This window comes from Megalops cyprinoides, chromosome 1 (assembly GCF_013368585.1).
Source record: "Megalops cyprinoides isolate fMegCyp1 chromosome 1, fMegCyp1.pri, whole genome shotgun sequence".
Classification (NCBI taxonomy): Eukaryota; Metazoa; Chordata; class Actinopteri; order Elopiformes; family Megalopidae; genus Megalops; species Megalops cyprinoides.
The window spans coordinates 45,118,792-45,140,182 of record NC_050583.1 but is presented as its reverse complement, the minus strand read 5'-3'; the positions used below and the strand labels follow the sequence as shown (position 1 = coordinate 45,140,182).

General features: G+C 40.6%; 3 protein-coding genes across 5 annotated transcripts; all 3 read right to left on the bottom strand.

Moving 5' to 3' along the window:
• Nucleotides 1-1,157: 1,157 nt before the first annotated feature.
• On the bottom strand, nt 1,158-11,071 carry LOC118787653 (zinc finger protein 883-like). Its single transcript, XM_036543236.1, has 4 exons — nt 11,055-11,071; nt 9,213-9,360; nt 7,705-8,172; nt 1,158-2,831 (listed from the first exon to the last, which is right to left on the bottom strand). Exons 1-4 carry the CDS (start codon nt 11,069-11,071, stop codon nt 1,347-1,349), a joined length of 2,118 nt encoding a protein of 705 aa, XP_036399129.1. The 3' UTR covers nt 1,158-1,346.
• A 535-nt stretch (nt 11,072-11,606) lies between these two features.
• On the bottom strand, nt 11,607-16,493 carry LOC118772914 (zinc finger protein 501-like). Of its 3 annotated transcripts, XM_036521590.1 has the most exons (3): nt 16,323-16,493; nt 16,200-16,240; nt 11,607-15,036 (listed from the first exon to the last, which is right to left on the bottom strand). In XM_036521590.1, the coding sequence occupies exon 3, from the start codon at nt 14,716-14,718 to the stop codon at nt 13,447-13,449; it is 1,272 nt and encodes a 423-aa protein (XP_036377483.1). In that variant the 5' UTR covers nt 14,719-15,036; nt 16,200-16,240; nt 16,323-16,493; the 3' UTR covers nt 11,607-13,446. The 3 variants fall into 3 exon arrangements, with proteins under 3 accessions (XP_036377483.1, XP_036377475.1, XP_036377493.1); XM_036521582.1 differs by having other exon boundaries at nt 16,200-16,493; XM_036521600.1 differs by lacking the exon at nt 16,200-16,240.
• On the bottom strand, nt 15,967-19,793 carry LOC118787530 (zinc finger protein 501-like). The gene is made up of 3 exons (XM_036543131.1): nt 18,749-19,793; nt 16,323-16,559; nt 15,967-16,004 (listed from the first exon to the last, which is right to left on the bottom strand). The coding sequence occupies exons 1-3, from the start codon at nt 19,716-19,718 to the stop codon at nt 15,967-15,969; spliced, it is 1,245 nt and encodes a 414-aa protein (XP_036399024.1). The 5' UTR covers nt 19,719-19,793.
• Nucleotides 19,794-21,391: the final 1,598 nt, after the last annotated feature.

The window sequence follows — 21,391 nt, the reverse complement described above, 5'->3', positions numbered from 1 at the left end:
TGTTTGTGGTTTGTGGTTTGGCAAACTTTAAGTTGGCTTGAAAAAGTACTTAACAATAGGTAATTCCTAGTAGTCTCAAACTTTGATTAAGAGACAGTCTGTGTCTATGGCTGCTGTACCAGGCCCATTGTGACATCAGCTGCACGTGTTAGCATGTTTGCATTCTGAACATTTTATTCATGTTAGTCAGTGGGAAATTTCTCAATGTAGGATCATAAATATCTCCAAAAATGTTTTAGATATTGATACAAAAATCCCAAACAACATACTGGCTGAAGGTATTGGTCAAGTTCGGTAAGTATAGCAGAACAGCTCCAGGAGGAGTGTCAGAGTGTCAGATGTAACAAGAAGGAATAGTAGGAAGAGTAAGTTGGCTTTCTCAAGCTTAATAAGGGAGTCATTAAAATATAATCAAATTCAAAAAATGTCCTTTATTTCAATAACCTACATCTTACAGTGTTTCCAGTATTAAAAAATAAATAAATGACATATCAGCCCAATTTACCCTTCTGAGTATAACTAGGTAATATCCTCCTACACACACACACACACACACACACACACACCGCTTATGCAATCACTGATACAGCTTTAAGAGTTAACAGTAAGGGGTTGATAGTGGTGTGATAGCATTATTGTATCATATTTCAACCAAGGAGACATGTAGGTACCTAAGCAACAGTAAAATAGTGGCAGCATAAAGTTTAGATACAATCAGGACATCAGTTTTATTTAAACTGCAATAAAACTGAAAATTTTGTGCATTGTGACAGAAAGGTCTGCAGCCATACACTTATTACACTCAATACACTTTTTAATCTGTTAATGTACAGTATTTGCTTTCTCCTCAATTAATTTAGTCTTCTGTAGTGTCTGAATTCATAAAACTCAAAAATTAAATAATTCCTACAGAGTAACAATTCAATTCGATAAGAAAAATAAAATAATAAGTAGTGGTAAATAATAATAAGTAGTAAATAAGTAATTGGGCAATACCAAAACTGAAAAAAAAACATTATATGGTACAGAACAGACAGAATGATGGATGAGTGAGCAAAGAAAAAAAACAGTAATAAACAGCCATTATTATTATTTTTAATCGTAAAATCTACCACCAAAGCAGGACTCATAAAATCTCATTTCAATCTGGCATGGACATTCTCAATTATTCTGTTTAAAGACAAAGAGACAGAGATCAGATAATCTCACCTCCCCCTACTGACCACAGAGGAAATCACACAATTACAAGTTCTAATCTGTGGAAAACACAAAAACAACACAAAAAAAGGTTTTTTGCATGACCTTTTTGCGAGACCTTGAGTGAAATGCATCTGGAGACATTAAATTCAGGGCAGGGGTACAGTTTCCTTGATGTGAATTTGCTGATGCTGCTTAAAGTGCCCCAAATTACCAAAAGTATCCCCACATTTAGTGCAAGAGTATGCTTTCTCGTTTGTGTGAATCTGCTGCTCTTTCACGTTTCCTAAATGACAGTAACTCTTTTCACCTTCTGTGCCAGAATCTGTTTTCCCTGCTTTGTGGATCCTACAGTGGGTCACTAAGCTTTCTAAGTGACTGAAAGTGCTTCCACACTCATTGCAGGAGAACAGTTCCTCTCCTGTGTGAATTTTGCAATGCTCTTTAAAGCTCTTTAGGTCCTTAAAACTTTTTCCACAGTCACTATAGGATCGTGGTCTTACCCCTGTGTGTGTTAGCTGATGGAGATTGACACTGCCCAAGTGAGAGAAACTCTTCCCACACTCATCACAGGAATACAGTTTCTGCCCTGTGTGAAACAGCTGATGTTGTTCTAAGTTTCCTAAGCGACAGAAGATTTTCCCACAAACTGAGCAGGTATACGAGTCATCTGTGTGGATAAGCTGATGCTGCTTCAAGCTTCCTAAATGACAGAAACTTTTATGACAAACAGTACAAGTGTATGGTTTCTCTCCTGTGTGAATTCTCTGGTGGATTTTTAGGTTTTTTAAGTGATTGCAGTTCTTTCCACAGTCAGAACAAGCATATGATTTTTCTTCAGTGTGAATTCTCTGGTGGGCTTTTAGGCCCCCAATGTAATTAAAACTCTTCTCACAGACAGTGCAAAAGTGTTGCTTTTTTCCTGTGTGAATTAGCTGATGTCGTTTCAAAGTTCCTATTTGCCTGAAACTCTTACCACAGTGAGTGCAAGAATGTGGTTTCTCCCCTGTATGAATTCGCTGATGTAGTTTTAAGCTTCCCAGGTGAGTAAAACTCCTTGCACATTCAGTGCAGGAGTATGGTTTTCTTACAATGTGAAATATTTGATTTTTTAAGATAGGCAATTGATTGTATCTCTTTCCACACACTGTACAGGAATGCAGTTTATGTACATTTATTAAGTGCTGCTTTGAGTCTTCTGCATTACAGACACTCTTCCCACATTCTGTGCAAGACAACTGTTCCTGTCTGGTGTGAATTCGCTGGTGAGACTTTAAACTCCCTAAGTGACTGAAACTCTTACTGCACTCACTACAAGAATATGGTTTCTCACCTGTGTGCATTCTCTGGTGCGTTTTTAAGCTTTCTATGCGACTGAATCTCTTCCCACATTGGGCACAAGAATGATGTCTCTCTCCTGTGTGAATCAGCTGATGTCTTTTCAAGCCCCCTGACTGCCTGAAACTCTTACCACAATCAGCACAAGAGTGTGGTTTCTCTCCTGTATGAATTTGCTGATGTCGTATTAAACTCCGCAAGTGATTGAAATTCTTACCACAGTCGGCACAGCTAAGAGGTTTCTCACGTGAATGAATGAACTGATGTTGTTTTAAAGTTCTTAACTGCCTGAAACTCTTGCCACAGTCAGGACATTGGTGTGGTCTGTAGGTGTACAACTTTTCTATTGTAGGAATCTCTTGTTCTTCAGTGACATTTGAACTCTGAAAATGATTCTTACTGTCATTACATACACGTGGTTTCGTACCCAGGTTGGTTTCACTGCTCGTCCTCAGGTAATCTCCCTTACTGAAACTCTTACTATCTTGTAGACCTGACCTCCTCTTTCCAACAGAGCCACATTCGCTCTGATCATCCGCTGTTTCTATTTCAATCTCAGCAAAATCAGCATTAGACTCAATCTGTGTTATGTTTTCTGTTGAGACCTCAATATTGCCATCAGGACTGTGGACTTGTTGCTCTGGCTTAATCTGATCCACTTCTTCAGTCTCTGTTTTTATCTGGTCAGACTTGAGTACAGTTTTAGGGCTTGACTCTGCAGTGCTGACACATTCATCAGCTTCATTTTTATTTCCGCTTTCTCTGTATTTCCCAAGACCATAACTACTCCTATCAGGGAGGTGCTGTGATAACGACTCTTCCCATTCTTCACTCTCTGATTTGATTTTGTCACAATTCAAAGCAGGTAAAGAGTCCTGTTCTGCTTTTCTGAGAGACTCCATCTCAGAATGATCCAGAGTGGATGGAGTCACACTCCCAGGCTCCTCTCAAACAGAAACCTGTGCAGCTAGCATTTCCCTCTTCTGGTCTGGATCCTCAAGTGACACGGTGTCAAATAAGAGCTTCAGTGGATGAGTGTTGAGTTGTGCTGTAACTCCCACGGTCTCTGTGCCACAGATCCACAGAGCTCCTCTGTCCTCTGCTGCTCTGACTCTTAGTGAGTCTCTGCTTCCTGCCTCAGGATGGATCTCTTCTTACTGACAGCACTGCTGCTCAACATGAGCCCTTTCCCCTGGTCTGAGAGAGCGCTGGGCCTGCAGCTGCAAAGCACACACATACAAACATTTAGAACATCAATTCACATTTAGCCATGACAGAAATAAATGAATCAGTGCAAGGCTTCCTAACTGGCTTAGGAGCAGTGTAAAGTGAGTTTGGCCCCACCTTTCTTGCCTGGAATAGTCGCCATGCATCAACAACAACAAGAACCAACACAAGTAAGTCTGAACAAAATGCTTTGTCTCACAAAGTATGCATTAATGTGGCATGTTAAAGAAATATGAATGTATGTTTTACTGTACAAAAACAACATCCCAAATATCAACATAGCTGCAGGGTAATATTATCCACGAGCGTTCACACATTACAGTGTATTTCCATCAAGCGTGCATCATAGTTACGTACCATTTTAACATAAAGAGGATCGTTAAGGAAACATTTTTCCGAGTATGCAGCTACATCACATGCTTTATCAAGGCCATTACACACTTCACTTTCAAAAGCCCCGCACTTTGTATTTATTAAAAATCTCTGCTTCAGTGACCTGCTTCCTGCATTAAAATTATCAGATTAAATCTCTTCTTTTCAGTATTAATTTACTCATTTTTATTGGTGCACTTCATCCATCCCAGCGGTAAGCACATTAGCCAGCTGGCTAAACGGAAAGCGCTTTGATGCACGCTTTGAATTTTTAACAGCTGTCGGTTGCTTTTTGTCACTGTGTATTCCACGGGATGTGTCGTGTTATTTACTGGAAAGAACATCGATCCTCAGTAAGTTATTTGCTATACAGTCAGAACCTCCAGCGTTGAATCAGCAGCATCAACAGTAAGGAGTACTTCCGGGTTACGATTCCTGCGACATACGTCAAAATTAAAGCACCCATTTACAGGCGTTATATTATAAATGCTTCAATTAATATATTTTGGATGTTCTGACCTATAATAGCATCATATTTATAAATTATAATCCCCAAGGATCACATACATGTGAAAATTGAGACGCAAACTTTTTAATAACATTTCATCTGGTTCCTTACGTAAAAAGTCACTATTCAAGCTGTATGGCACATATACACTGGGCTGTAGAGTAAAACAAGCCAACGAAAGTGTATTAATGAGAGGGGGTTTTACTGTACTCACTGTTACCCTAACCCTCCAGCCAAATCAAGTGAATCTGAACAGAAATTTTCTCACAAAGATTTGCTGAGCTTTTACTGGTCAAATAGTCAGTCAGCAGTGAGCACATACAGTATGGTCTGGTACAAACATACTGGGCTGCAGAGGGAAAAACTAAAGAAAGAGCATTAATTAATTAAGGAAATTGCAGAAGAATGGGCGAAGCTTCCTTTTGCTCTGATGCTCCCAGACTGTGGTATACCCTGCCTCTGCAGGTTAGAAAGGTCAGCTGCTTTTGGGTTTTTTATTCTTTTTTTATTTTTGATGTTCTTGTATTTGTTCCTGATGATTTCAGTATTTTCAGACTCTTGAGTATTTTGTCAATGTTTTACCTGGGTTTTTTTTGGCTATATTATGATTGTATTTTGGGCCACAAAAGGTTGTATTATTCTTGTTATTATTTTATATGATGTTTATGATATGATGGAGCTGCTGGCTGGCCCCAGTGAAGACCACCTAGGATCTATTCTTTCCAAAGCTAATTTAACTTACATTTAACTGTGATTTAAGCATAAAATTACCATATAATTACATTTCAATGACATCATATTTTAAACATTTTAGTTTTAATGCAATTGTTATACTGTTGGAAAATGATTAAAGATTGTAAAGGAGTGAAATGCATTCCTCTGGCTGTCTAGGTAACAAAAACCACTGAGGTTCATATTCATATCCCTCCACATTAACGGCTGACAGTGGTTACCAAGGTCACAGAATAAAGCACATATTCACCCCTTTAAACATGTGTTAAATATGATTGACTTTTTTATGCAGACATATGAGGTATCAGGGAACCGCCATGACCACAACAAATCAAGCCCTCGGCTCAATGTGTCCTTTAAAGGAGTTGGTTTTCTGTTTGGGCTAGCTAGACAGAGGACTGCCCTCTGCTGGTCACCCCTCAGAGAAGCAACCTGATTTTTCCCAGGACATCGACCAGCAAAAGACTAAGCCCAGTCCCACCCAGCCTCAGCTACCACAGAGGAGGAAGTTACAAGGTAGAAAAGCCATTGACAGAACAGCTGTGTTTCCCCATATTAAATTAATGACAAGTAAGTGAAGTCTGCTTCAAAACACTCCATTAAATGTAGGAATTTAATTAAGCTTAAATAAGTTGCTTCACAAAGAAGGATGCAGCTGCTTTACTTTGTGTCTCTGTGATACATGTTTGAATGGACTCTCCTCTGATACTAATACCCATTTAATAAAGGGGCTGTTCTCTCAACAGTGTTAAGACTGAATCACAACACATCACATACACACATTTTTTTTTTCATTTTGGTCCTTGGATTTGGCATGTGCTGCTATCGTAGCCACGCAGCTAGAGATAGCCTCCCTTCCAAGGAGCTAGATATAAAGGTAAACTGTGGACCAGAAGAGGAGGTGAGGAAAAGCTTAGAGGTAACTTTGAACATGACAGAGATATTGGTGTCTATTAGGGAGACCAGCTGACAACATTTGCTTGACACTTACAATGATTTCTGTCATTTTGTTCCAATCATGGTCAATAATGACTAAACAATTAATATTAACTGTCACCAAAAACATTTAATAAATATTCAAATCTTTATTTTGTATTTTTGTAAAAAAAAAAAAAATCATAAATAAACAGAAATCTTTCTTTGCTTAGCAAAGGAATACATATAGTATAAAATCACAATGGGACATGTTTCTGAATGTGAGGCTTTGGAATCCTTCAAGGCTAAATTCATCAAACAGATGAACTCTAAACGAAAGAAGGATCAGAAAACCTGTTTTCATCACTGTGCTCTGTTATGGTCCCACATTCTATTACAGTCATGAATGTAAAATGTAGTTTGCAAATTGTTGTTGCATTTCACAAAAAACCTTTGTTAGTTCACTGATATGTTACAAAGAGCTGCCAAGCATGGCCCCTGAATGGCACTCAGCCACATGGATTTACCTGTGCTGTCCAACACTATAGTGACCTGTGTTGGAATTAGATCTGATAACACCTGAAACATCCAGTAACCAATTATAAATAACAAGGTAAATAATGTAACAGTAAATAACAGACACTTACAAGGTAATCACATCACTGTTATAGATTATTTCATCAAATACAATGTACCTGTGACCATCCGTGTTAGCATGTTTCTCAAGAATTTCAGTTTCAACTGCTATGCAACTGCTTTATGTCCCAATGAAGCCAAGTAAAGCTGAGAGCATGTAAAAACCTGGATGACTGTATATTTTCTGTCAATAAGGTCTGTAGACAAGCAATTACACTCCTTGGTCCCAGGTAGAATAATTGATTGTAATGGTGGATGGCTCTCCATAGTGTTTACTGTCTTTATTCACAGTTACACTTAAACAGTCAAAAAGATACATATACTCAAAGTACCGTATACTTTCTAAGTAAAGTATAATGCATTGCCAGGTATTCCAGTTTTTCCCATGTAATGTTACAACACTGCTCCCCCATGCTGTAACATTTCCTTTCACAAGCACATAATGTTCTGTAAGATTTGACAGATGTCACAACTACATTTACATCAATAAAATCCGGTTATTAATGTTGATGTCATCACACGCTGTCTTTCTCAGTTTGTGCTTCCAACTGTTACTATACATTTATATTAGCATTATTCTTTAATGTATTAAGCAAGACATGATACATGTCCATATTGTTGTCCTTGCTACATGTTTTGTATTAATGTTTTTATCGACTATGATAGCAATTGTAACTTCCATTTGCATTTACATTATTTAACATGTCTTCTAACAACAGACCCTGTATAAAAATGAAAGAATTTGGTTTTATATATGAGCCAACCTCTTCTGATAGTCAGTGTAAGAGTGTGGTTTCTTTGGTGTGAATTTGCTGATGCAGTTTTAAGTGGCCTAAGTTACCAAAACTATCCCCACACTTTGTACAAGAATATGGTTTCTCCCTTGAATGAATTCTCTGGTGAGTCTTCAAGGCTTCCAAACGACTGAAGCTTTTCCCACACTCCGTGCAGGGGTGTTCCTCTGTGTGAATGTGCAGATGTTCTTTGAAGCTTTGTGAATGCTCAAACTCCTTCCCACACTGAGTACAGGAGAACAGTTTCTGTCTCGTGTGAATCAACTGATGCTGTGTTAAGTTTACTAAGCGACAGAAAATCTTCCCACACACAGTGCAAGGATATGATTTATCAGTGTGACTTAATACATGTTGTTTAAAGTTCCCTAAATAACAAAATCTCTTCCCACAATCTGTACAAGAGTATGGTTTCTCTCCAGTATGAATTCGCTTATGGATATTCAAGCTCCCAGACTGACCAAAACGCTTACCACAGTCAGTGCAAGAGTATGGTTTCTCTCCTGTGTGTGTTCGCTGATGTGTTCTTAAAGTTCCTTTGTGACTGAAACCCTTCCCACATATGGTGCAACAGTGAGGTTTCTCTTTTTTATGAACTCTCCTGTGTATTTTTAAGCTTCCCAATTGCCTGAAACTCTTACCACAGTCAGGGCATGAATGTACTTTCTCTCCTTCATGAAACTGCTGATGCAGTTTTAAACCGCCCAACTGACTGAAACTTTTCTCACACTCAGTGCAGGAGTACAGCTTTTGTACTGTCTGAGTTTGTTTGGAATTTCCAAGGACATCAGAGGCATAAAAACAATTCTTGGCACAGGAGTACAGTCTTTCCCCAACTGAGATTTCACTGTTTGTCTTCAGGTATTCTTCCATACTGAAACTCTTTGGAATCTGCAGACCTGACTTCCTCTTTCCAGCACAGTCATATTTGTTACAATCCTCCTCTGTTTCAGTCTGTCTTGTGGTTCCTGTTGAGTTTACATCAGGTCTAAGGACCTCTGTTTCTGGTTTTATCTGTTCCAACTCCACAGGCTCTATTTTTACTGCAGTCTGAATATACTGTCCATGTTTAAAATCGGCCGGTTCACCATTCTCTGTTTTTATCTGGTCAGACTTCAGTACAGTTTGAGGGCTGGACACGGAAGTGCCGACACAATCATCAGCTTCATTTTTATTTCTGCTTTCTCTGTATTTCCCAAGTCCATAAATAATCCTATCAGGGAGGTGCTGTGATAACGAGTCTTCCCATTCTTCACTCTCTGATTTGATTTTGTCACGATTCAAAGCAGGTGAAGAGTCCTGTTCTGCTTTCCTGAGAGACTCCATCTCAGAATGATCCAGAGTGGATGGAGTCACACTCCCAGGCTCCTCTCAGACAGAAACCTGTGCAGCTAGCATTTCCCTCTTCTGTGCTGGATCCTCGAGTGACACGGTGTCAAATAAGAGCTTCAGTGGATGAGTGTTGAGTTGTGCTGTAACTCCCACGGTCTCTGTGCCTCAGATCCACAGAGCTCCTTTGTCCTCTGCTGCTCTGACTCTCGGTGAGTCTCTGCTTCCTGCCTCAGAATGGATCTCTTCTTACTGACAGCACTGCTGCTCAACATGAGCCCTTTCCCCTGGTCTGAGAGAGCGCTGGGCCTGCAGCTGCACGACAAACACATACAAACATTTAGAACATCACATTTAGGCAAGTCTGACATAGCTTCAAAGTTGTAGGAAGTGTATGTCTTAATATCAGCACCCATTTATTGGAAAGGCACAATATTTCAGCATGATGACACTGTCTAATAATGATGACATGTCTAATAAAACAAACACAATACAAATCATATGTTCCATATACAAGAGAGACAAAGTATGGTTAACTTCATATAGCACTAAGTGTAAGTACGGTGCTCGCTATGGTCTGACTGTCTGAGTCGTCAGGCTACAGGAACGCGATAAAGACTTTCCATCATCTACGACACGAAGTCTATAGGGCATTTTCTGCATAGGTAGGCTACCCGTACTGATCTGGTCCGTTACTGAAAGGTATTAGAAACATAGTGGGGCTCCTGGTAACCATTTCCAGATGTGAGGAAAAGACAAAATGCCTCACATTTCAGGAACAAATTCGAAATAACACGCCGAGAAAACAGTCGACAGAATGAAAGATTGAGGATTACCTGACTGTTCCCAAGACAGACCGGAGTGCACCCCCATGGGAGAGTAAAGGGCTACCTTTCCGTTACATACCTAGCCTATGATTCGTTTAAACAACGCTAATAAAGACAAATTATCAATAAAAAGCTAAATTAACTGTTACAAAAAGAAATGTTAGCTCGGTATTTATCTGTAGCAATAGTAGCAAGCTACCTACTTACTGAATGCTCCCTGTGATGAAATATGGGGTAATCCACATGCATACGGGTGCATTCAGATCAGCCCAGTCAGTCAGAAAACCAGCTAACAGTGTACAGAAATGTGAACACCACAGTTAACCAGACTATATGCCTCTGAAAGAAAGATCGGTAGGTTTCTCAAAGTCTTTTATTGCCATTTGCACAGATCACACAGGGTAAGTGATCATTGAAATTCTTGCTAACATATAAGGTAGGCTCGGCTAACATGTAAACATGCAAACATTTCTGTAACCGTGGCTGCATGGGAGCGCAGATACTGCAGCTCCTGCACTTGTTAAACACAGTTACACTTGACCACAGCAAACGGGGTTGTTTAGTTTTACCTATTATTTGTGTCACCCCTACTGAAGCATAATGAAATTGTAAACAGTAGCAGCCACACCCACCGCCCGACACATATCGGCATCGCTAAACGATTCCTTTCGGCTGCTCGTGCATTTCTGTGATCGAACGACGTTTGAGGCTTTGTCCACAAATCTATCAGTTAATGCGTAACTACCTGTATGTATCAGCAGTGTTATACCTACCATATGCATAATACCTATATCAGCGGAGATTTCCGTCGCGCTGAAACTACGTTGTGATCCATAACGGATAACATTCCGCGTTATCTCAGGTATGTTGAAGCCACAGTGAGGCTCACTGCACATGCGTAGAACAGCTGGCGAGGAACAATGTTTCACGTGTTTGAGCGGATCTAGATGGTAGGTGCGTCATCCATCCAGTTACGGGATTGTCCCATGCCTATACAGCAGTGAAATACAGTCCTTTTTAGGGGTTTTGTAATAACAACCATAATGGCCCTGAAGTCTGTCTCATGACAAACATTATGTCCAATGTCATGCCCGTAGTCTTCCTTTTTCTTGTCACTTATCTCCCTGGTACATGCCATCAGATCATCTACAAGACTCTGGGCACCAAATTTACACACCTCACCATTGGTGTCTCCCCATCTTCACCCAATTGCAAGTCACTTTCTCTCCTTGGCAAAAAATGATACCCATCTTGGCTGTTCAAAAAAACTTAGAAGGGAGACTGTCTCTAGCTGTGTGATGACATCAGCAGCAAAGACCAAACCAAAGGAAAAAAATCAAAATGTGTGCATGTGTAATGTGTTGTGACCCCATCCTAACAACACTGAGTCCAGCCCTGCATTTTGGGAGCCAGCAAGCTTTATTGGTTCCTTTCTTTTCTGCCAGTTTGATGTCTCCTGAGCTGTTTGGGCAGCATTGCCAAACATGTGCTTTCAGCATTAAGTGACCCCCACAGACTAACGCTGTACACATGCAGTGGCATCTGAATGTTATTGCAAGCCATTTTAACAGGTAAATACCCATTGGTAATTTATTACTTCATTAGCTATTGGGATTTACTAATTTTAATTCAGTTCTGACCACTGACAATTATTTCCTTATGAGTGACATTTATTTTCTTTTGGGAACAATTCATATCACATTAGTCACAACAACATGCTCATCTTGAATATTGGCTGAGACCTACAGCCCAAGTCCAATCCCATCTGTGCCATCAGCTGATGCTGAAGCCAGATAACGTCTTTGAGTTTAATAGAACAATAACATCACAAACAATGAGCTATAACTGAGGAAGATCATTTTACCACACCAGGAGAGTATAGACAACTACAGAAGAGAACCTAGGACAGAAATCAAAAGGTACATGTGAACGTGGGCTAAATAAAACAGGCAGAATGGACAGAACAAAACAGAATTCCACTTTAAACAGGTTTAAAATACACAAAGCTGTGTGTCCATCCATCCTGTTGCTGAACCAAGCAAGCCTGTTATATTTAAAATCCATCACCCATCTTGCCTTTAACCTCTTTCAGTGAATATTTTACCTCCTCTTTCCTACAGAAACAGCACAGCGTACGCCAGCAGATCAGTCTCTGATAGGACACTGGCCTTCAGAACCTGACTGCAGGGGTGCAGCTGTGCCCTCAGATCCACGAATACTTTGATAAACATCATACAGAAAACACTATGCAGAGACTGTCCTACAGAGTCACAAGTTCTTAATATTCTCTCACTGCAACATACACCTAAAATAATACAGACAATATAACTACCCATCATGGATTGGTGAAAATTAAAGACACTTTCTTCATAATGCAAATATTAAAAATAAGACAGGTAATAAGACATATAACTACGGGTTCATTGGCTGTTTAGCAAAGTAGAAATATCCACTAACAGACAGGGCAGATGCTAATAGTCCAATAAACTGACACTGTTGCACAGGTGGCTGCACTTCTTTTCTCTCTGCGCCATACTGTGATCTGGCAGAAAACTCTTCCAGCCATGGGGCTCATGGGATCTCATGCTAAGGTATACAGCTCTGCCCCAGCTTTGAGTCCAGCTCTTTCACCAGACCACAATAACAGAGTCTGTAGCAGGGGAACACAGTTTCCTTCCTTCTGACGGGACGGGGTGGACCTCGTGGGTCAGTGTTCCATCCTCCACACCCTGCAGAGTGTCAGCTGTCTACAAACTGCTCAGATGACATCAGGGGGACGTGCCTACACTCTGTTCTATGTTTGAATTCCTGGTAACCTGATGCACAATTGGTGATTCCACAGTAGGGAAAGTAACTAACAATATAAATAAATAAGTAATAACATATATAGGACAAGCTTAAAAACAAAAAGTAGAAACCAATGTCTGAATTTTACAATTCATTGTTGCAGATAAAAATAAATGATAGTGAAAGAATTCAGAACAGAGACATTTATACAATTGAAGAAAAAACAAAACATTTACACTTTCTTTATCATGTGGGCTTTAACAATAGACAACTGCTGTCCCTTGTTATGGCACACAAGGTATTCTTGCCCCCTCTTCTCCATGCAGAAGGGTGCTAAACAAAGACATTTATTTCAAAATATGTATTTTATTTAACATTTTATTTATCAAACCAGGGAGGTCAGCTGAGAGCTCAGTTCTGTGTTGACCAGTGTGGGCCTGGGACACAAGGCAGGTGGACAATGCAAGGTATTACACAGGCAGTCAGCTGTAGGGGGCGACTGGGTGGTCATAGGTAAGCAGCCAGTGTGGAAATTTGACCAAGACATCAAGGTTAACATCCTATCCACAAACTGCCACCTTCTCCTGTGCACTCATAACTGCACTGGGGAGTTGGATTTGCTTAGCTCAGAGAGAAGACAGGCTCCTAGTGGTGCCGGAACACTCCTTCCAGCAGTAACCCAGCTTTAGCAAATGTCTCATATCCAAGAACTCACTAAGACCCACATCACTGAGTTCAGCTGTTTGGCAGGAGAGGTCCTGACAGCACATACACATAAATCACAAATTCAGGGCAAGAGCGTGGTTTCTTTGGTGTGAACTTGTTCATGCTGTTTAAAATGTCCCAAGTGACTAAAACTATCCCCACATATAGTGCACGTGTATTCTTTCTCAATGGTGTGAATTTGCTGATGTTCTTTAAGGCTTCCTAAATTACAGAACTGTTCTCCGCATTCTGTGCATATATATGTTCTTCCACCTTTGTGAATTCTCTGGTGGGTCTGTAAGCTTCCTAAGTGAGTGAAACTCTTCCCACACTCATCACAGGAGTGCGGTTTCTGCCCTGTGTGAAACAACTGATGTCTTTCTAAGTTTTCAAGGCCACAGAAAAACTTCCCACACACAGTGCAAGGATATGATTTGTCTGTGTGACTTAATACATGTTGATTAAAGCTACTTAAATGACAGAAACTCCTCCCACAATCTGTACAAGAGTATGGTTTCTCACCAGTATGAATTCGTTTGTGAGTTTTTAAGCTCCCAGACTGACTGAAACTCTTCCCACAGTCAGTGCAAGAGTACGGTTTCTCTCCTGTGTGCGTTCGCTGATGTGTTTTCAAATTTCCTTGGTGACTGAAACCCTTCCCACATAAGGAGCAACAGTGGGGTTTTTCTCCTGTATGAATTCTTCTGTGTATTTTTAAGTGTCCCGATTGCTTGAAACTCTTACCACAGTCAGGGCATGAATGTACTTTCTCTCCTTCATGAAACTGCTGATGCAGTTTTAAACGGCACAGCTGCCTGAAACTTTTCTCACACTCAGTGCAGGAGTACAGCTTTTGTACTGTCTGAGTTTGTTTTCCCAGGACACCAGAATCTGATTCCTCACTGAAACTCTTACGAACCTGCACATCTGACTTCCTCTTTCCAGCACAGTCATATTCGTTACAATCCTCCTCTGTTTCAGTCTGTCTTGTGGTTCCTGTTGAGTTTACATCAGGTCTAAGGACCTCTGTTTCTGGTTTTATCTGTTCCAACTCCTCAGGCTCTATTTTTACTGCAGTCTGAATATACTGTCCATGTTTAAAATCGGCCGGTTCAGCAATCTCTGTTTTTATCTGGTCAGACTTCAGTACAGTTTGAGGGCTGGACTCGGAAGTGCCGACACAATCATCAGCTTCATTTTTATTTCTGCTTTCTCTGTATTTCCCAAGTCCATAAATAATCCTATCAGGGAGGTGCTGTGATAACGAGTCTTCCCATTCTTCACTCTCTGATTTGATTTTTTCACAATTCAAAGCAGGTAAAGAGTCCTGTTCTGCTTTTCTGAGAGACTCCATCTCAGAATGATCCAGAGTGGATGGAGTCACAGTCCCAGGCTCCTCTCAGACAGGAAGCTGTGCAGCTAGCATTTCCCTCTTCTGTGCTAGATCTTCGAGTGACACAGTGTCAAATAAGAGCTTCAGTGGATGAGTGTTGAGTTGTGCTGTAACTCCCACGGTCTCTGTGCCTCAGATCCACAGAGCTCCTCTGTCCTCTGCTGCTCTGACTCTCGGTGAGTCTCTGCTTCCTGCCTCAGGATGGATCTCTTCTTACTGACAGCACTGCTGCTCAATGTGAGCCCTTTCCCCTGGTCTGAGAGAGCGCTGTCCCTGCAGCTATAAACACATACAAACACTTAAGAACATCAATTCAGATTTAGGCAGAACAGAACTGAATTAATCAATGTAAGGGTTCCTCACTGACTAGACAACAAAGATTCCCCCCTGTCCAGCATCTTTGATTATGGCATATTATTGAGTTTAAGGGGTTGTGCTCCTTGATTTTATACAACTTTGTATTACATGAATTATGATATTGACTAATAGAAGTGTATGGTCAATACCATTCAACTAGAAGTGATGAAATATTTGTGATCATAACACTATAACAGATCTGATATAATAGTTTGGCAGATTTGTTTGTTTGTGTGTGTAGGGGGTATTTATCTGCTTTGTTTTAGGACCAAGCATGGTTGTTATGACAGGAAGACCTCTTTCAAACAATGCCTCTGAGAATACCAATGGTATTTCACTAGAGCAAAATGTGATACCTAACATTCTATGTATAAACTTTTATCAGAGACAATAATCTGTCATCTGATGGCATCCCAGAAATATCTTTCTCCAACATGACAAGACCCCTGCAGTCAATTATAGCTCTTTAGGGTTAATGGTGGAATTACACATCCCAAGATAGAACACAGGACTATAACTTCACCAAACCTGGCATGTGTAGTTTCAGAGGTATAGCAAGTGTATGGTGTTTATGTCAGCGCCCATATACTGGCAAAGCACAATACTCCTGCACGATGTAACATGTAGACTAATAAAGCAATCACAATACAAATCATGTGTTCCATGCACAAGACGGACAAACTATGTTTAACTACATACAGTACTGAGTGTAAGTACGGCTATAGCTATGGTCTGACTTCATCAAGAATCGTCAGGCTAAAGGAACACGATGAAGATTTGCCATCATCTATTTCCATGACAGACACAGGGTACAGTAGTGAAGTGGCTTTGTGACTGAAATACGGATAGCCGTTAGATAGCGCTGTCGTCATTTCTACGGGTGAGACTCACTGCAAAAAACAGAAGGCTCAAAATTATCAGTTAAAACCGTGACAAAATCTGTAAAACAAAGCACTCACTTTTGGCATTCTGTAGCCCCAAAACATATAATTCCACACCATATTAAAATATCTGTTTCCTGAAATAAATTAAAACATTCACGCTGAATATCACCAGGACAAATATGAATATCACAGCTACAATACCTGCGAGTTTTCCATCGATCGCACCCATTCGCCCTAACCACCTTTAAATCCGACAGACAGAACGGTTAGCATTCAGAGCAACAACCGTTTAGGACAGGAGACAAAACGCGATTGCTTGGCTACCTTCCGAACCGTCCAGCACTTCCTTGTTCCCGATGAGGACAGCGATTTCCCAACGTTTCTCCCTCGACCTGACAGTTTTCCGCAGGACAGTCAAACAGAACAGCGCGTATATCGTGTGCAACACCCAGAACGATCGATCTACACTCCCGATTAAAGTCCGGTCGTCTTCTTTTTTCCCCTTTTTAATCGCGTTCTCGGCGCTGCCCCCCTCAGGCCTGGAGCCACACAGCCAGGGCGCTGTGCCACGAAGCGCGCTGAGCGAGTTGTCCTCCCTTATTTCAACAAGCCCGACTAATTTCCAGCAGTTTTAGCTCCATCAAAGAAAGCTATCATAATTCTCGCTCAGTAATTAAAGCAAAATATACTCAACTAACGTGCTCTGCAGCAGGCCCCTGCAAAGCACAATCCAGCCTTTATTATTGAGAGTTACCAAAACCTTCGTCGGGCAGAAACAAAACTGCGCCGTTCAGTCCTGCCGTTTTCATTTCCAGTTCCACGCATGTTGCAGTTGCTAAGGCCTCTCTTTATTTTGTTACACTCTCAGTTCCATTAAGCAACTACAAATGCCAACAATAAATGTAAAAATATGAGCACATTTAGACCAACCTAATATTTGCTTTTGTATTTCATATTTAAAATGTGATTATTCAACACAGATCTGGCCTAAGTCCTCACCGTCTTACCAGCGACACACGGTCTCTCTCATGAGCTGTCTCACAGCTAGACTACAACCTCATTTTAATTTTCAATTAATTAAATTATTTACAAGAATTTTGATTTTATGATTTAATTGTGCAGCTTAAATAGCCTACTAAGTAAAAGAGAAGCCAATAGATACAGACTTACATTTTATTACCAAAAGCATTATACACAGATCTTCATAGTTAGGTACAATGTATGAAAAGCCTAGATTTACCATGCCATTAACCATGGCATACCCATTCTGGGAAAATCTTCATTAAGAGAGAGCACAGATAGTGTTCTTATTGCAGTTGAATAAATATTTATTCCAAGCAACCCTTTGTGTAAAACATATCTGTTCACAGTCCCCAAAAGGAACAAAATCAAACATGGTAAATTAAAGGTGATAAATATTACATTAAGAAATGTAATAATGTAATGACATTTAAAAGGTTCAATGCAACAAATAATTCTGTGACTATTCATTTAGATTATGTTTAAAGAAATACATGCAAACAATGTACGAGTATGAATGAAGAATGGTTAAACTACAGCTCTCAACTGGAGGGCACGACGCCTCAATCCGTCATCTCTCCCCTACTCAGTCATGCTCATTACAGGTGACACATCAGTGTACCAGTCACAGCTAAACAAAACAAAATGTGCAAGGATTTAGGTGTGTTACATTCAATTAAAACATCATACTTCCACATGTATCACTGGTCTTATCATATTTAAAAACCTTCCAATGTACCTAAAAAACAATCATGTCCTGAGATGGAGACAGGTACTTCAACAGCTTATCTCCACAGGGCTGCTTTGTGATAAATTGTCTTTGAAAAAATTGTTATGATAAGACTGAATTGAATATTGCTTCAGTTTATTGTCACTGGTTAAATGTCACATGCTTGTCTACAGTAGCTGCATCACTTTGAACTTCTTAGAGCTGAAAACAGCCTCCACACCCTGCAACTTGTCAGATGTCTATAAACTGCTCAGATGATACTTATCCTCCATTCTGCACTTGGATTCCAGGTGGACTATGGGAATTGTAGTCACTGATGTGCTAGTAGATCAGAGAATTGCAGGAGTGTTGCATCCTAACATTGGAGGAATAAGGAAAATAAAAAACATTTACACTTTATCATGTGTAGATTTTAACAAGAGACAGCTGCTATTCCTGCCCCCACTCTCCATGCAGAAGGGTACTGAACAAAGACATTTATTTCAAAATATGTATTTTATTTAACATTATTTTATTTATCAAACCAGGGAGGTCAGCTGAGAGCTCAGTTCTGTGTTGACCAGTGTGGGCCTGGGACACAAGGCAAGTGGGCAATGCAAGGTATTACACAGGCAGTCAGCTGTAGGGGGCGACTGGGTGGTCATATGAAGGCAGCCAGTGTGGAAATTTGACCAAGACATCAGGGTTAACATCCTATCCACAAACTGCCACCTTCTCCTGTGCACTCATAACTGCACTGGGGAGTTGGATTTGCTTAGCTCAGAGAGAAGACAGGCTCCTAGTGGTGCCGGAACACTCCTTCCAGCAGTAACCCAGCTTTAGCAAATGTCTCATATCCAAGAACTCACTAAGACCCACATCACTGAGTTCAGCTGTTTGGCAGGAGAGGTCCTGACAGCACATACACATAAATCACAAATTCAGGGCAAGAGCATGGTTTCCTTGGTGTGAACTTGTTCATGCTGTTTAAAATGTCCCAAGTGACTAAAACTATCCCCACATATAATGCACGTGTATTCTTTCTCAATGGTGTGAATTCGTTGATGTTCTTTAAAGCTTCCTAAACGACAGAAACGCTCTCCACATTCGATACAAGTGTATATTTTTCCACCTTTGTGAATTCTCTGGTGGGTGTGTAAGCTTCCTAAGTGAGTGAAACTCTTCCCACACTCATCACAGGAGTATAGTCTCTGCCCTGTGTGAAACAGCTGATGTCTTTCTAAGTTTCCAAGGCGAAAGAAAATCTTCCCACACACAGTGCAAGAGTAGGACTCATCGGTGTGAATAAGCTGATGCTGTTTCAAGTTTCCTAAATGACAGAAAGTTTTCCCACAATCAGAGCAAGAGTAGGGTTCTTCCCCTATTTTAGCTTTTGGGTGCTTTCTCTGGTGAATCAGCTGATGTCTTTTAAGGTTTCCTGATTTCCTGAAACTCTTGCCACAGTCAGGACATTGGTGTGGTCTGTAGGTGTACAACTTCTCTACTGTAAGAATCTCTTTTTCTTCAGTGACCTTTGAACTCGGTGACTGTTTTACACTATCCTTGCAAACAAATGGAGTCTCTCCCAGTTTGGTTTCACTGCTCGTCCTCAGGTAAACTCCCTTACTGAAACTCTTACTATCCTGTAGACCTGACCTCCTCTTTCCAACAGAGCCACATTCGCTCTGATCATCCTCTGTTTCTGTTTCAATCTCAGCAAAATCAGCATTAGACTCAATCTGTGTTGTGTTTTCTGTTGATGCCTCAATATTTCCATCAGGACTGTGGACTTGTTGCTCTGGCTTAATCTGATCCAGCTCATCAGTCTCTGTTTTTATCTGGTCAGACTTCAGTACCATTTGAGGGCTTGACTCTGCAGTGCTGACCCATTCATCAGCTTCATTTCCAGCGTTGCTTCCATAACCAATTTTGTCAAAGCAATCAATCAAAGCAGGTGAAGAGTCCTGTTCTGCTTTTCTGAGAGACTCCATCTCAGAATGATCCAGAGTGGATGGAGTCACACTCCCAGGCTCCTCTCAGACAGAAACCTGTGCAGCTAGCATTTCCATCTTCTGGGCTGGATCCTCAAATGACACGGTGTCAAATAAGAGCTTCAGTGGATGAGTGTTGAGTTGTGCTGTAACTCCCACGGTCTCTGTGCCTCAGATCCACAGAGCTCCTCTGTTCTCTGCTGCTCTGACTCTCGGTGAGTCTCTGCTTCCTGCCTCAGAATGGATCTCTTCTTACTGACAGCACTGCTGCTCAATATGAGCCCTTTCCCCTGGTCTGAGAGAGCACTGTGCCTGCAGATGCCAAACACACACATTCAAATATTTAGAACAGGGGTGGCCAACCCTCTCCTGGAGAGCCACATGTCCTGCATGTTTTAGATCTCTCCCTGCTCCAACACAGCTGATTCAAATGATCAGCTCGTTATGAACTCCTGAAGCTGCTGAATAACAAGCTGATCATTTACTTAGCAGAACGTAGTTTCGTTTTCTGTACATGTGATTAGCTAGCTAATATCAACGGGGCACTGCATTACATCACATACAGTAAAAGAGCTGCGGTGAGGCTTACAGGTAATGAGCTGCAGGTAGGTCGCTGCAGCTGCACTCTTAGGCAAAACACTTACCCCGATTACTGAATGTCTCAGCTATGCGACATAATGTAGCGTTAAATTGCTTAAATTAGCAGCGTCTACTAACGTTATACAGATCCCGAACGTTATATGCTCTACATTTAAAGGGACCCGTTAAATGATCAGGTTATTTCGATACAACTTGAAAAATGCCTACAAATAAAATCGACTTTGTATTGTGTAAAAAATCATTTGGTTTAGACAGCTATTAGATTCACGCGCATGGTCGACCAGTTTAATGAAAATAACGTTACCGTTACTGAAACAGCTGATAGCTGGTTACTCACTAACCAGCCAGCCCTGAGTTACATTTAGCCACCCAGGCGACCAAAAAGCTGAAAACATTTCATTGGATAGATAACCATTTATTCACCTATAGCAGGATCCTGTCGGTTCTTTAAAGCCCTGTCCATTTCTGTGGATCAATGGAATCTGGTGTCATTATTCACTGACCGGCTTCACCACGTATAGAAAAATTTCAAACGTATTAGCCATACTGCAGATAAAACCGAGCCATACTGTCGCATCTTACTGACGTCACGTCCGTCACATATAAAGCAGGATAACTGATGCCATGATACTGTACCAACATATTCCACATATTCCACAAGGAATCTTAATTGTCTACAGCTTTCATAGTCTCCAACGGTAAATGTATCGATTTCCTTTGCAAAATAATATTTGTAGCACAGGATGTTACATTACATTATATCCATTCCTGTTGGTTTTACCGAGCGCTGGATAAATCCAAGGTGTATTTTTCCACACTTACTGAGACTAATATACTAATATTTAAAAAGCTTGAAATCTCAACACCCCCCCCCCCCCCCCCCGACACACACACACACACACACCCTGCACAAAGCCCTGTAAAGTGTTTTAAGACAACAGGGATGCAAGCTGATTACTTCATATAAATGCAGTCCATCATCATTAACTCATCAGAAAGGTTTATTGTAGGTTAAAATCAGACATATAATACTAACAATCTACCATCAAACATTTTCCAGATGTACGGTGATT